The sequence below is a fragment of the Petaurus breviceps genome, unplaced genomic scaffold (assembly GCF_028583685.1).
Source record: "Petaurus breviceps papuanus isolate PSGF00001 unplaced genomic scaffold, PetGlider_PUasm1.0 90444, whole genome shotgun sequence".
Classification (NCBI taxonomy): domain Eukaryota; kingdom Metazoa; phylum Chordata; class Mammalia; order Diprotodontia; family Petauridae; genus Petaurus; species Petaurus breviceps.
This window is the reverse complement of record NW_027187256.1, coordinates 3,019,441-3,036,743: the sequence shown is the minus strand read 5'-3', so window position 1 is coordinate 3,036,743 and position 17,303 is coordinate 3,019,441. Positions and strand designations below refer to the sequence as shown.

General features: G+C 35.9%; 1 protein-coding gene across 1 annotated transcript; it reads left to right on the top strand.

Moving 5' to 3' along the window:
• The first annotated feature begins 253 nt into the window (after positions 1-253).
• Positions 254-1,219, top strand: LOC138177685 (olfactory receptor 51F1-like). Its single transcript, XM_069108895.1, has one exon. The coding sequence runs from the start codon at positions 254-256 to the stop codon at positions 1,217-1,219; it is 966 nt and encodes a 321-aa protein (XP_068964996.1).
• Positions 1,220-17,303: the final 16,084 nt, after the last annotated feature.

The window sequence follows — 17,303 nt, the reverse complement described above, 5'->3', positions numbered from 1 at the left end:
ATGGATCTTCATGATCATCACAACGATCACCATTATAGTTGTATCTAATTTGGGTGGATAATATTCATTGATTTGCCTTCTACTCCTTTTTCTTTGGCAATTGAATTGGAGAATAAAATCAAATTCATTTAAAAGTAGGCAGAAAGTGATGACTTAGTATTACCCTTTGTGTGATCATCAGGGATTTGCCCTCAGTATCTCTGTAATCCTACCATCGGGTTTGCTATTACAGGTTGGGAGCTTTTCCATGTGAATGATGCCTCCTCAACTCATCATGTCACTTTTGCCAAATGCCACAATCGTATCCCTGACATTTCTGCTCACAGGAATACCTGGCCTGGAAGCTGCCCACACCTGGCTCTCTATTCCCTTTTGCTTCTTCTATGCCATTGCCATCTCTGGGAATAGCATGATCCTATTCATCATTATCACCAATCAAAGCCTCCATGAGCCAATGTACTATTTGCTTTCCATGCTATCAGCCACTGACATGTGCCTGTCTCTCTCTACTATGCCCACTACTCTAGGTGTCCTCTGTTTTGATATTCAAGAGATTGGTTGGAATGCTTGCATTAGCCAAATGTTCTTCATTCATTTCCTTACTGTTATAGAGTCCTCGGTGCTCTTGGCCATGGCCTTTGACCGCTACATTGCTATCTGTAACCCACTGAGGTATGCCACCATCCTCACTCCAGCCAGGATCATCCAGATTGGGCTGATGATACTGGGAAGAGGGGCCCTGTTCATGATTCCCCTCCTCCTACTTCTCAAGCGCCTCTCATTCTGTAGAAATAATATTCTTACTCACTCCTATTGCTACCACCCTGATGTGATCAAATGTTCTTGCTCCAATATCAGGGTCAACAGCATCTATGGACTTTTTGGAGTCCTTTCTACGTTTGGTTTGGATGCACCTTTGATTGGTCTCTCTTATGTTCTGATAATTCATTCCGTGTTCAACATTGCATCCCCACAGGAAAGGCACAAGGCTTTTAGCACCTGCATTTCTCATACTGGTGCTGTGGCTATCTTCTACATCCCCCTCATTGGACTGTCTGCTGTTCATAGGTGGGGAAAGAAGGCGCCCCCATTTGTTCACACTATGATGTCTGATGCCTTCCTCCTTCTGCCTCCTGTACTAAACCCAGTCATCTATAGTGTGAAAACCAAACAGATCCGTAGGGCCGTCATCAAAGTTTTCCTGAAAAAAGTCTACTGAAGGTGAAGCAGAACTACTGTAAATGGGCTCATATCAGAAAAAGGAGAAATTTCAGGTATCTTGGGTGGTGACTAATGGCTTTATGCAAAAGAATCACTTTAAAAATATTCACTCCTTCTAAAACCCACAATTTGACTTGGATTCCAGTCTTATGGGCAATAATATGGAATCATGGGATTAATCTAAGATCCCTTCTGCTCTCAAGAGATTTTTGTGAAAAAGAGACAATAGTTAGCAGAAAAGGGGGAAAAACAAACATGTTTGTTATTAACATCCCAAATCTTTCAAATATTTGGTCCGTCTAGTTCCAAAAAGGGAAGTGAATGAATTCATTGATGGGTAATTCATTCACAAAATATGAATTTAATAAACATTATCTCAGAACCTGCTATCTGCAATAATAAAAATCAAATTCCTGGCATCCCTGAAGCAGTGATTATGGACCTTAAGAAATCTATCCTCAGCAGTCTACTAGAGAGTTTTCAGCATTACTAAGAATGTTAAATAATTAAATGTGTCTCATACACCTGGTAGGATTGTGCTAAAAATGAAACTAAGCACTGTGCTATATTGAAAGTTTTTTTGCAAAGTGAATTGAGCAAAAACAGAAGAACAATATACACAGTAACAACGTTATGAAGATAACTGTGAAAAATAACAATTATGATCCATATAGTGATCCCACACATTTCCATAAGATTCTTGATGAAAAATGAGTCTCACTTCTAGAAAGACAACTGATGGACTTAGAGTGCAGATCAAAACTTTTTTCCTCTTTATTTTCCTTGCTTTTTAGGGGGAACATGGTTTATGTGAAAAAAATGCTTTCCATGACATATATATATATATATATAATAGGTATTATATTTCTTGCCTTCTCAATAGGTGTTGGAGGGGTGAAAGGAGGGAGACAATTTGAAACAGACAATAAAAATAAAAGAAACTAATAAACGAAAGTATATTGATGTAATTAACTATTTGAAGGGCCACATTGTTGGAGCTGGGGAGAATGAGGATACAGCTATCAAGTTTTTGAATATGTTCCACAATGACAGTAGGAAAAAGAGGACTTTGAATCTTTGTAGGACAGGACAGAAAAGAAAAGAAAATGGAAATTCCATCAATTAGTTTGGAGTGGATTATAAAACTTGCCTTAAAACATTAGCAGCAAGAAAGTTTCAAATGCTCTGCTGTTGATATTCCTTCACTTCAAACATCTGCATTTGGAAAACATTCACCATATAATGTGTCTCTGTATGCATTTGGAGTGGGGGGGGGCAGGGGAGATGAAAGGGAAAATTAGAGGGCTCAGTTGCAATGAAATCCTTGAAAGACTGAGAGCAAGAGTCTGTGAGTGCAAAGATTAAGGCTATGAGGAGGATTCTCCTGGGTTTATCCCCCTCAATGGGGGAACTCAGAATTTAGCCTGGGACATGGATTAAAACATGTGAAATAGAAAAAAAAAACAAAATCACCAACTCACATACCCATAGAACTTTTATCATAACTTCTCTGTGTAGTAGGAAGTATAAGTATTTTTGTGCCAGTTTTATGGATGACAAAAATGAAGCTGTAGAGATTAAGTAAAATGGTCAAGAAGCTAGCAGATGTTAGATACAGCATTCAATTTCATGTCTCTTCTCAATTCAAGTCTAGGATTCTTCCCACTACACATGAATCATCTGACAGGTAGAGCAGCTTCAGGTGTGTTAGTTACACTGGGAGCTTTAGTGCTTCAGTATGTCAGATCAGAGAGGGTGAGATACCTTAGGGATTTTTTTGTTTCAAATTTCATTTATAGTTCTTTATGAATGAAAGTCTATGAAATGTAAAATGCATAATTTTGATCACATTAAATTGAAAAGTTTTTGCACAAACAAAGCCAATGCAACTAAGATTAGGACGGAAGCAAAAACTGGGAAAGAATTTTTACAACTAGTATCTCTGATAAAGGCCTCATTTTTAAATATATAGAAAACTGAATCAAATTTACAAGAATACAAGTCATTCCCCAACTGATAATTGTTCAAAGGATATGAACAGGCAGTTTTCAGAGGAAGAAATTAAAGATATCTATAAGCGTATGAAAAAAAATGCTCTAAATCGCTATTGATTGGAGAGATGTTTTAGGTCATCAAATCAAAACACCTCTGAGGTACCACATTACACCTATCAGATTGTCTCATGTGACAAAACAGGGAAATGATAAATACTGGAGAAGATATGGAATAGTTGGAACACTAATTCATTGTTGGTGGAGATGTGAGCTCATCCAGTCATTCTGGAGAGGAATTTGGAACTAAGCCAAAAACTTTTGAAAATGTGCATGTCCTTTGAGCCAGCAATACTACTTCTAGGGCTGTATCCCAAAGAGATTACAAAAATGGGAAAAGGACCCACATGTATAAAGATATTCATAGCAGCTAATTTTGTGGTGACCAAGATCTGGAAATTAAGGGGATGCCCATTAACTGGGGAATGCCTGAGCAAGTTGTGGTATATGAATGTAATGATATACTATTGTGCTGTAAGAAATGATGAGCAGGGGCGGCTAGGTGGCATAGTGAGTAAGAGCGCTGGGGGAGTCGGGAGGACCTGGGATTGGTTCAGGCCTCAGATACTTAACATCCGCACAAAAAAACTGGCCATGTAGCCTTGGGCAAGTTACTTAACCCCAATTGCTTAAAAAAAAGAAAGGAAAAAAAAAAGAAATGATGAGCAAATAAATGGGCTTAGGAAAAGCCTGGAAAGACTTATGTGAACTGGTGCTGAGTGAAATGATCTGAAACAGGAGAACACTATACACAGTAACAGCCAAAATGTGCAAGAAGTAATTTTGAAAGACTTTAGCAAGGACCTAAAACTTTTCCAAAGGTCTCATGATGGAAAATAACATCCACATTTGGAATCAGAATGCAGAGTGAAGCAGAGTCTTTTCTCTTTTGTTTTGTTTTGTTTTCTTTCTCATAGTTTCTCCCATTCATTATAACTCTTCTATGAAACATAACTAATATGAAAACATGGGTCTCATTGTATCATAGAACCCATATTTGATTATATACCATCTTGGGGAGGGAGGGGGTGAAAATTTTAAACTTACAGAAAGGAATGCTGAAAATTGAAAATTAATTAATTTAAAAAATAAATACAAGTTGTTGCAAGATATGACCTGACCTCTGACTACCTCTAGCCCCCAACACATATGTGTGTGCACACACACACTCATGCAATTGCATGTATACACACACACACATACAAGGGCTTCTCTTTTAAAAGAGAAAACAAAATTAGACAAAATGGGCTAACAAATCAATGATGTCTGTCAACAAATGCAGCATTCCACAATTATACCCTCATCTTTGTTTTTAAAGATTTTTCTTTATTTTGGGGAACTTAATAATCATAACAAAACACAAATATTTCAGTATGTGAAGAACAAAATATAAAATTAAATATGAAATCTATGAATTTTAAAACATATAGAATATAGGAATATACCGTATAACACTATAATAACTAAATTGCAATGTATCTTCAGAAAAGTCTTTGTAATGGCGATGAGATGACTTAGGCTTTGCAGGATATCTAGGATTTAGCCAGTCTGAGAGATGATGATTCATTTCAAACCTTTCACAAGTTAGCACCAGTTCCTTTTCCAGATGCAGAAGGAGGGGATCAGGGAGGATATTGTAATAAGAGACAAGTCTTCATGGTGAAAAGTTCAGGAAAGAGCTTTATGATACGTTTGTGGGTCATTGATTAATCTGCCCTGTCTGGAGTAAGGAGAGGTAGGAATAGTTTAGTTTATAAAAGGCCTTGAATTCCAGCCAAAGAGATTAGGAGAACAAAAGATAGAGACATTCACAGAGGAGAGAGAGACTGTTTTTCCTGGTTGGGAAATAGGCCTTCTCTTACTATTAGTTGGATTTGTATAGATTATTATTCTCTGTGTGTCATTGTAAACAGGGACTTGTCATCCAAACTTACCTGGAAGCAGGATACAAAACAAGGAATGGTTCTGCACTTGGGAAGAGGAGTCTAGATTCTTTTAAAATGTGGACAACAAGGAACACTTCAAAAGAAGGCAAAAGGGACTGAAAAACATTGAACCTACATGTTATATTACAGGAAAAAAAAACAGAATTGGGACCAAATGGAAATGAAAATGATAAGAAAGTTGTATTACTCTAAAGTCTATGTGAACTGTGTATAGTGGTTTCCTTATTAAATAATGTCAGAACACTTTGGGTAGGGTCAGACTGAGGAACTGGTTAAATGATAATATGCTCCATTATCCCAGGCAGTTGTGCTGGTCAGTACTAGTTAGATTAGAGGTATGTTAATTTAAAATTTTCAAGTTTTAAATCCAACAATTCCATATTTTTAAAATAGATTTTCATTTACTTTATTTCATTAGTTGCTAATAAGCTGGTTTAAAAAACAGGGCAAGAAAAGATGTATCCTTGCTAGAATCAGGGGAAACTGTGGGTATCCGGAAGTTTGATGGCTAATTAGAACAGGAAGAAAAAAAGGGACAGAGAGAGAAAAAAGATTATATGCTCCTCACAGCTCTGAGATATAGGCATTGAAGAGGAAATCAAGTAAGACGAATAAGAATGCTGCATATACAAATTTGCTTATATACCTCTGTGAGAGTTTGGCCCCTTTCTGTCCATTTCCTCCCAGGAAGTGATGTGACTGGATAAAACCTCCTAAGTGCATATATTTTCTTTCCTGGAAAGAGGCTGTCTATATTTCCCCCAGAAAGAATTGTGCATAAAGGGATGGTGCAGATATGGAAGAAAGTTGAGTTGTTCAATGGGAAAAAAAAGAGATTAAAAATTTTTCCTCTTTGCATCTTATAATATTTATAATTTTTTGAAATATATTTCTTGATATCAGTGTCAGTGTTAGGACTCCAGTATTGGATCACTTAGACTAAGCGGTCCTTAGAACTATATGTGTATAAGCAATGACAGTCTGTATATTTCTGCTTGCCGGATTCATTCTGGCACTATTAAATATGTAAATAATCATGACTTTTTATTGGATGATGGTTTTGGCTGATCAACCATTTCTGGGATACCCATTACAGATTTATTATTCTATTTATGATTCTAATTAGGAAGTTCCCCAATATGAATCTGGTAATGAAAAACTACCCAGGGAATTTCCCTCTCACATCTGGATCTGATTAAGAATGTCCCCTCCCATATTTGGCACTAAATCCATGTTCTAAATTAAGTCCAATTTTGAGGTATAAACCTACTTCTTAGTGTGCACTTTCAGTATAGATTTTTGCCACTGTACTTTTCTCACTTATGGGAGTGACTCTGGCCTTGTGTGACCAAATCTCCATATTTGTATGTTGTCATATTGTGTGTGTGTGTGCATTTGTTTTTGCCTGTTTTCTATAATAAGGTAATAAAGTTCCTGCTTGCACTAGCTTCTTAAGTATCAATAATCTATAAATCCTTGACCTCAGGTCTTTGTTTTAAACTGAGCCCTGAAGTGAAATAGAATGTACCATTTCCTTTTTCAAAATTTACTAACTTTTATTATGTGAATGGTAGAACAGGACAAATAAATACATGACAATTTAGATACTTACATACAAAATATAAGAGTTGGAAAGGCCTTTTTTAACCTCATGGTGCAAACTTTGCTTGAGCAATAATTCTCTATACAATCTGCCCAACCAGTAGATAAGTTTTGGCTTAAAGAGCTCTAGTGAGAGAGAAGGAGAATAAGTATTTATTTGTTTGTTTACTTTTAGTTTACAAGATTCAGTTGCACATTTCTTTGAGTTTCGAATTTTCTTCTGTACCCCCCTCCCATTTCCTCCTCCCCTCCCCCCCCCCATGGCTGCATACAATCAGGTATAGGATCTGCAGATACTTTCACATTAGACAATGGTCATGTTATAAAGAAAGATTGTATCAGATGGAATGAACAATAGGAAAGAGGAAACAAAACCAAACAAGAAAAAGAAAGAGAGCAGGTAATTTGCTTCAATCTGTATTCTCACTCTGTTCTTTTCAGTTCTTTCTCTGAATGTAAATAACTCTTTGCATCATGAGTCTTTTGGAGTTGACTTATAGCCCTCCATTTCTGAGAAGAGTTCAGTCTATCAAAGTTGGTCATCGCACATACATTGTTTCTGTAATTGTGTACAAATTTCTCCTGGTTCTGCTCTTCTCACTCAGCATCAGTTCATATAAGCCTCTCCAGGTAAATATGAAGTTCATCTGCTCCTCGTTTCTTATGGCACAATAGTATTCCATTGCATTCATATACCATAACTTGTTTAGCCATTCCCCAATGGATGGGAATCCCCTTAATTTCCAATTCTTTGCCACCACAAAAAGAGCTGCTATAAATATTTTTGTACATATAGGTCTTCCTCCCACTTGTATGATCTCTTTGCGATACAACTCTAGAAGTGGTATTTCAGGGTCAAAGGATATGAAATTTCTTTTAGCCCTTTGGGCATAGATCCAGATTGCTCTCTAGAATGGTTGAATCATTTCACAACTCCACCAGCAATGCATTAGTGTTCCAATTTTTCCACATCCTCTCCAGCATTTGTCATTTTTCTGTTTTGTCATCTTAGCCAATTTGCCTGGTGAGATGTGGCACCTCAGAGTTGCTTTGATTTGCATTTCTCTAAACAATAGTGATTTAGAGCATTTTTCATATGCTTATAGATATCTTTAATTTCTTCCTCTGAGAACTGCCTGTTTATATCCTTTGACCATTTATTAATTGGAGAATGACTTATATTCTTATAGATTTGACTCAATTCTCTGTATATTTTATAAATGAAGCCTTTATCAGAGACATTGGTTGTAAAAATTCTTTCCTGATTTTCCACTTCCCTCTTAATCTTGGTTACATTGGCTTTGTTTGTACAGAAGCTTTTCAATTTCATGTAATCAAAGTTATCCATTTTGCAAGAGAATAAGCATTTATAGAGCATGTACTCTGTTCCAAGCCCTATGCTAAAAACGTTATAACTCTTTTTTTCATTTGATCTTCACAAAACTCTGCAAGGTAAGTAATTATATCCTTTTGGAGTTGGGAAAACGGAGGCAAACAGAGGTTAAGTGACTTGCCCAAGGTCACACTAATAGTATCTAGAATTGCATTTGAACTCAGATCTTCCTGACTCTGGGGTACCCTTAAGTCTTGAGGAAACAAGATTCCATATTAGTCATATTAAAAATAACATGCAGACCAAAAAAATAAATACATAAATAATAAAATAACAAAAGTAGGCTTCAATCTGCATTCAGACTCCATCACTTCTTTTTGGAGGTAGATAGCATTTTCATCATAAGTCTTTCAGAATTGTTTTAGATCACTCTATTGCTGTGAATAGCTAAGTCTTTCACAGTTGATCATCACATAATTTTGCTTTTACTATGTACATTGTTCTACTGGTTCTGCTCACTTCACTTTGTATCAGTTCAGTAAGTTTTCTCAGGTTTCTCTGAAAGCATCCTCCTTGTCATTTTTTATAGCACAACAATATTTTATTACAATCATATAGAACTTATTGTCATTCCCCAAGTGATTAGAATTCCCTCAATTTGCAATTCTTTGCCGCCACAAAAAGGTGCTATAAATATTATTTTTGTGCATACAGTTACATTTCCTTTATTCCTTGATCTCTTTGATGTATGACCTAATAGTGGGATTGTGGGGTTAAAAGGATTTGATAGCACTTTGGACATGGATTTAAACTGCCCTTCAGACTAGTTGGATCATTTCACAACTCCACCAACAGTACATTAGTGTCCCAGCTTTCACATGTCCCCTCCAATATTTGTCTTTTTCCTTTTCTATCATATTAGCCAGTCTGATAGCTATGGGGTAGCACCTCAAAGTTTTTTTTTTTAATTTTCATTTCTCTAATCAGTGATTTAGAGAATTTTTTTTTAATATGAACATATATAACATCCATTTCTTCTTCTGAAAACTGCCTGGTCACATCCTTTGACCATGTATCAATTGGGAAATAACTCACCTTGCGATAAATTTGACTCAGTTCTCTACATATTTGAGAAATGAAGCATTTATCAGAGATACTTGCTGTAAATTCACTCCCACACCCTCCCATTTTCTCGATTTTCTTCTAATTTTGGTGGTATTGGTTTAATTTGCATAAAACCTTTTTAATTTGATATAATAGAAATTATCCATTTTACAGACTGTAATATCCTCTGTCTCTTGCTTAGTCATAAATACTTCCCTTATGTACAAATATGACAGTTAAATGTTCCATGCTCCCCTAATTTGCTCATGATATCATATTTTGTGCTTTAATTATGTATCTATTTTGACCTCATCTCAGTATATGATGTGAAATGTTGGGTTATACAATTGAGGATAATTTGAAGGACAATGTTGAGGCTCAGATATTGGTATGGATTCTACTTCAGGGAAGCAGGATGAATGACAATTCAGAAATATTAAAGATGATCAAAGACAACCAAGTAATGAAACCTGAAAAATAAAAGAGGATAAGCATAAGAGAATTAACAAGATAAAATAATGTAATTAAAGGGAAATGTAATAATCAGAGAGTTAAGCAAGGGGATAGAATGGTGGTTGCAGCAAGAGGGTGAAATAGACATGAGAGTGTTGCAAGGCTAAAGGGTAGACAGGCGTCCACAATTATGTGACTGTGGAATTGTTGAGACAGAGGAAAGGATTCTGAATCAGTTTGATTATTTAAAAAAAATGCTTGAATGCAGCTCTTAGATTTGACATTAAACACGTATGGTATTCTGTCCAGGGCTCTCTTCTCTTATATCTCTATAATGAATAATGGGGACTTTACAATTAATTGATGGGTCATCCCACACATTTTTATAAATGTTCTTTGGTACAGATCGGGAAAAATATTTTTAATCCAGTCTCTCTGAGGGCATAAAGCTCCTTTCTTTGCAGGAGAAAGGGATTATATGCCAAGACTATTCAGGCAGCAGGCAGCAGCACAAACACAACATATGAGCCCCTGAGTTATCAACTTTAGAGACACATCTTGATAAGGTATATCAGAGAGCTGTATGCCTCTGTGTTGTCCCAAGGTCGCACACATCATTCCTTTCAGCTCTTATTTCAGAATGTTAGCAAGTCTCATACCATATTTAGCCATATTTTTTCTCAATCTATCTACCAATATATTTGTAGGTGTCACTTTCCACTATTAGTTTATCGTGATTTACATATTCAATCTCAAAGCTTTCAATTTATGTCTTTCCTTACTGCACACAGAAAATTTTAATCCTGTAGAGTGTAGATGATTTTTTTTTCTTAATATCACTGAAGAAAGATTTCAGGAAATGAATGGGAGTTCAATTTTTTTCACATTAAATTTATTTACTTACTTTTAGTTTATAACATTCAGTTCCACAGTCCCTTCAATTCCAAATTTTCTCCCTCTCCCCCATGGCAGCATGCAGTCCAATACAGGTTCTACAAATGCCTTCACACTAAACATTAGTCAAGTTGTAAAGAAGAACTATAACCATTGGAATGAACAGTAAGAAAGAAGGAACAAAATAAAACAAAACAAAAAAGAGAGAGAGAGAGCAAGTAGTTTGCTCCAATCTGCATTCAGACTCCTTAGTTCTTTCTCTGGATGTGGATAGCCCTCTCCATCATGAGTCTTTTGGAATTGTCTTGTAGCCTTTCAATGCTGAAACAGTCCAGTCTATAAAAGTTAGTTGTCACACATATGATGTGTCTGTAATATACAAAGTTCTCCTGGTTCTGCTCACTTTGCATCAGTTCGTGTAAGACCTCAGGGTTTTTTTTTTCTGAAAACATCCTGCTCATCATTTCGTACAATGCAGTAATCCATTAAAATCATTACAACTACTCAGCCATTCTCCAGCTGATGGGCATCCTTTCAGTTTCCAATCCTTTGCCACTAGAAAGAGTTGTTATAAATATTTTTGTACGAATAGGTCCTTTCCCATTTATTTGATCTTGTTGGTATGCAGAACAAAGAATGACTACTTCTTTATAAAATACATAATCACATAATTTGTCCTTACTTGGGAGAGTTCTTTACTACAAGTTATAAATTTCTTTTTGTTAAGAAAAGTGGGATAATTATATCTCATATTTGAAAGGAAGCTGGTACTGCTTTGTAAGTTATGTTGCATTTTAAAGCATTTGAGCTAATAATTATGAATTTTATCTGAGGAAGCTTTTTTTCTTTCTAGGTTGTCAGAAAGGTTAAAATCTCAGTAATATTCACTGATATTAGTATTGTGTCACTCATTACATTAAGGGTTTGTAAGTTTTTTAGTTACTTCTTTGATTCAAATTTCATCTTTATTGGTTTCAACTACTTAATACTACATAGACAACTAGAAATTATTCATATTTTTCTTCAATGACTCTGTCTTTCCTTAATTTCTGTACTCAGAACTCTGTGGTATTGTTTTTGGTTGAAGGTGAGTTGTTTCTTTGTTCATTGCATTACTTAGACTCCTTATTCCAAAAAGCTCTCTAACGTTTTGTTTCAGTTACTGATGGCAAAAGGCTAGGATTTATTGTGTGCCTCTATTTTTTTTTTAGGGCAATTGGGGTGAAGTGACTTGCCCGAGGTCACACAGCTATTTTATGTGTTAGGTCTGAGGTTGGATTTGAACTCAGGTCCTCCTGACTCCAGGGCTCTTGCTCTATTCACTGTGCCACCTAGTCACCCCCGTGTGTGCCTCTATTTTTTATTGCTTTCTACATATTTGTGTTATTGTTGTTGTTGCTGTCTTAAAGTGGGTGATATAACATTTAACTTTTATCGTAATCATATCAGATAGATTGTGATGTGATATTCTAATGCTGTTATACCAATCTCTAATTACTCTCTCTAAGTTACTTCTGTTATGGCAGTATTTGATGAATTTCCCTAGGAGCAGTCTGTGACAGATCCAAATTTCTTCCCATGATTCTTACCCCTTTAAGAGATACTTTATATTCTATTCTATATGTGTCTTGATTTAATTTTTGCACCTTCAGTCAAATTTTTTGACAAAATATTTTCATTCATGATAGCTATTGCAGATATCAACTTTTAAAAATTATTCTGGTCCAATTTATCTGCCAGTTGGGCTCATATTAGCAACAAGAATAACATGAATAAAAAGTTATTATTATTATTACTATTGTTATAATTCTATTATTATTATTAATATACCTCCATTTTTCCTTCCCCAGACACAATAAAGAAGATCCACACATAAAACAAGTACAAGAAGTCACAGACAATGAGGAAGGCTGTTTTCCATAAATAATCATATGGAGAAATCCTATTAAACTGACAAATTGCCTCATCTTCTCTCGGAGGGCCCCTCTCCAGAGAATTCTTCTTTGCCTCAAGATAAAGATAAATCTTGGAAACCACCTTCATTTCTACTCTTTGCTGGAACTGTGTAAAGAGATCAAGGTGACTTCTCCCTCATACAGGAGATTAGTAAGTATGAGGAATAGATCTAAGAGATATCCATCCCTATAGACAAGATGAATAGTAAAGTAATAGGGAAACACGTCATGTTTTGGAAATTATCTTGTGAGCAAAAGTTAGAAGTTTATGTTTAGAATCATTCTTGCTTGCTATTCTCCTCCACCAACTCAGAGAATATTGAGTTATAACCAGAATGCTGTTTCTAACACCAGAAGCTCTGAGAGGTCTCTGAGTAGCCCATCAGAATCCCAGTTATTCACAGTGCTCTTTAGTCTCTTCTCCACTAAATGCAGTGTAAAGAGAAGCCCCATGCATGGCTATGCCAAAACTTTGGGATCTCTTGCTTGAGGTCTCCAGCCCAACTGCCATTACTAAGACTTTGTTTTGGCTCATGCAGAGAGAGAACTATTCCTTCTCTGCTGAGAGTTTTGAATGGGCCTATAAAGGAAACAGTCTATTCGCAGAAATCTCATGCAGATTACTTTTTCTAAATTGGAAGTGGCAGAATCTATACAACTGGGATCTTCTCTATCCTAAGGGATATAAATATATCAACATGTCCCATTTTTCACAACATGTTATAACATAGGATAATGGCTGAATTGTTTTGTACAGTGAGGAAAGGAAACAAGCATTTGTCAAGTACCTACTATCTGCAAAACACTGTATGCAGTGCTTTATAAAGGTTATCTCATCTGATCTTCACAAAAACCCTGAGAGGTAGATGCTATTATGAACCCCATTTTAAAGTTGAGGGAACTGAGGTAGATAGAGGTTAAATGACTTGCCTAGGGTCTCCTAGCTAGTGAGTGTCTGAGTTCATTTTGCAACTCAAGTCTTCTTTCTACTGCCACCTACCTTTCTCTAGGCAATGAGCAACCCTGTAATCAGAAGCCACAAAGTGCCCTTTCTTAAATCTATGCCCTCAAAAGTAGTCTGAAACCTTGGAGTAAATAGAAATTCTATAAATAAGGATGTTAAATATCAACCTTCAGACCTAGCAAATTCCTGAATGAGGGCTGAATCAGATTAAAATGTAATTGGGAAATGTATATATTTTATATAATAAAATATATAAAAATGCAATAAATCATAGACAATGCTAATTTGTCATCTTCTAAATCAATATGGGGGTCTGCAGTTAGTTTTTATTTGAGTTTGGCACCAGTACAGATGTTACTTGAAAAATAGCTCTATGAAAACTTCTAAAAAAAAATATAAATTGTATACACACAAAGCTATTGTTGCTGGGGTTTTCTTGGCAAAAATACTGGAGTGCTTTTTCATTTCCTTTTCTATTTCATTTTATAGATGGGGAAACTGAGGCAAACAGAGTTAAATGACTTTCCAATGGTCAAACAGCTAGTAAATGTTTGAGGCCAGATTAGAACTCATGAACATAAGTCTTCTCGACTCCATGCCTGACACTCTTATCCACTGCACCTTCTAGTTGCCCTGAATATCTCCTTTTAATTTTACTATTGGATTTCAGCCATTTCATAGACTTCCCCAAGAGGTAAAGCACTCTTGGTTATGATCAATAGATCCAAAGTTATATGCATGTTGCTTACCTTCACTATTGCCTTCATTATTTTCTTTCAAAAATACATGTTTACTTGTTTCACAATTATTTTTGTTTGTCCTATGTTTTGATGTTGTCTGTCAGCTGGTGTTGCTTCCCTATGCACTCCAATCCATCCCTCACTCCAGTGTCACATACCTCTCCTTCCAACCTCCAAAGGTGTTTTTGGCTGGAAAATATCTTAACCTTTTGTTATCTGTGCTTCACCAGAATTTGATTTGATGTATTATGTTAAAGTTATTTAGGGATAAATATTTGGAGAGCTGGGTTATAGTTCTCCTGCTACTTTGCCATCTTGCCTCTGTTCCCATCTGCCCTTTTGACAGTTTAATTTTTCTCTCTCCTTCATCTATGGTATGTCAATAGCCTGAACTGACTCAGAAAATATATTTATCCAGAATGATAGAATCAGTTTCTGAAGGGTTCAGACCATTGACTGATAATCTACATGGAGGTCTGTGATTTGTGAGTTACATAGAGCTGTATTATCCTATGCTTTGTATGCAAAATATAACTGCAATAAATTCAATAAATAATTATATACAAAATATAACTATGAGTTCGGCACAAAGTTAGGTAGGACACTGAAATCTGTTATTTTCTACCTTCAATATCAGGAAATATCCGTCTATCCTCTTTCATTAGTTTGACATTGATTTCAGTTAAAGACCTCTTTGTTTCCCTGCACTGTTTTCTGTTTTTGCAGGTTTCTGCATTATTCTCTCCTTATACCACCATGCTGATACCATTGCCTCAGCCTCATACCTCCCAGTAACCACCCCATAGGCCTCAGAGGCTGGTCCAATTCACTAATGCTGGTTCCAATACCACCGCCTCTCATAACCTTAGTACCATCTCTTTAAGCTGCTGTACACAGCTGCCTGACCACCCATGAATACGGGCTAGGGAAAAGATAGGTGAATGAGATGGTCCCATAAACTATTTAACTTCCCCAGAACCCATGGCCACCCAAGCTTTGGCTTCAGCTTCCTTAGGAACTATTGCTTTCTCAATCTATCCTCAACTACCCTTATTTCTTGCTTGACAATGGTTTTGTCATTGCTTCTTCTCATGGCTATCCAATGCTTCTTGGCTTATATCTTTGTCTGTTGCTATGGGAAAAGTGAGTTACCTCTTCTAGAAATTAGCAATTCTAGGATGAAGGAGATTTTATAGTACTTATTTTCTGCATGCACACATATGTTGTCTTGCATCCCCCTGGCATATACCCATATAACTTGGGAGACCATTGACATAGACAGTCATTTGTCTACATCCTCTTCAAAGGACTCTCAAATTTCTTTGTTTTTACAACCTCCATAAGCTAGCTATCTAGATGATAGATAGATTAATAGATAGATATTAATTCATTTTTGCATTGTTTTATCTCCTTCTATCACTTTAATTTTTTTTTAATTTGCCTTTAATTGTTGCTTAAGAAAATCTTGAACTATGGAAGCACATATATGTGTGTGTATATATACTTCCATATATTCTGAAATATTCTTCCATATATATATTCCATAGATTCTGTTTCATACATGGGTCATATAACTTCTAATTTTTCTACTTAATTTGTTGGCTAAATATTGATGCACTTTTCTGATAGCCTTTACCCAGAATTCCAAAAACTCTTTAGCGTGACTTCTACCATGACAGTGCTTGATGCTTGTCCTTAGGAACATTCTATGGTGGCTTCACCTTTCATTATATGATAATTAGATTGTAGTATGTGAATCCTAAGATGTTGAAATTTGTTTTTCCCTCTTCTGTGCTGCTAAATTCATCACCATTCTTGTCTTTAGATTTCTTTTTTTTTTGCAAATAATTATTCTTTTTTATTTAATAGTATTTTTTTTTACAATTTAAGAGAATTTTCAACATTCATCTTTTGAAAGATTTTGAGTTCCAAATTTTTATTTTTCCCTCTCTTCCTACCTTCCTGCCAAGATGGTAAGCAATATGGTATTTTAGAAGATTAAATCTATTTATTTACTTTTAGTTTACAACATTCAGTTCCATAATCCCTTGAGTTTCAAACTTTCTCCCCCTCTCTCTCCTCCCCTCCACCCCCATGGAAGCATGCAATCCAATATAGGTTCTACAAATCCCTTCACAATAAACATTAGTCAAGTTGTAATTCTGTAAAGAAGTATAACTAGTTGAAGGAACAACAAAAAGAAGGAACAAAACAAAAGAGAGATTAAGTAGTTTGCTTCAATCTGCATTCAGACTCTTGTTCTTTCTGTGACTGTGAATAGCCCTCTCCATCATGAGTCCTTTGGAGTTGTCTTATAAACTTAAATTGCTGAGAGGGGTCCAGTCTATCAAAGTTAGCAGATGCGATATGTACAAAGTAATTGTGTACAAAGTTCTCCTGGTATGAGTCCCTTGGAGTTGTCTTATAACCTTGCATTTCTGAGAGGGAGCCAGGCTAGCAAAGTGAGTCATCAGAGATACGATGTGTCTGTAATTTTTTACAAAGTTGTCCTGGTTCTGTTCTCTTCACTCAGCATGAGTTTATATAAGTCTCACCATGTTATTATGAAGTCCATCTGCTCCTCATTTTTTATAACACAATAGTATTCATTACCCTCATATACTACAACTTGTTTAGCCATTCCCTAACTGATGGGCATCCCCATGATTTCCAATTCTTTGCCACCACAAAAAGAACTGCTACCACTATTTTTTGTACATATGGGTCCTTTTCCCACTTCTATGATCTCTTTGGGATACAGAGCTAGAAGTAATATTGATGGGTCAAAGGATATGCACATTTTTATAGCCCTTTGGTCATAATTCCAAATTGCTCTCCAGAATGGGTGGATCAGTTCACAACTCCACCAACAATGAACTAGTGCTCCAATTTTCCCACATCTTCTCCAGCATTTATCATTTTCCTGTTTCACCATCTTAGCCAACCTCTTTGGTGAGATGCAGTACTTCAGAGTTGTTTTGATTTGCATTTCTCTAATCAATAGTGATTTACAGCATTTTTTCATATGCTTATAGATATC

Coding starts and splice junctions, on each gene's coding strand:
- LOC138177685 (XM_069108895.1), top strand. CDS start 254: ATGATGCCTCCTCAACTCATCATGTCACTTTTGCCAAATGCCACAATC.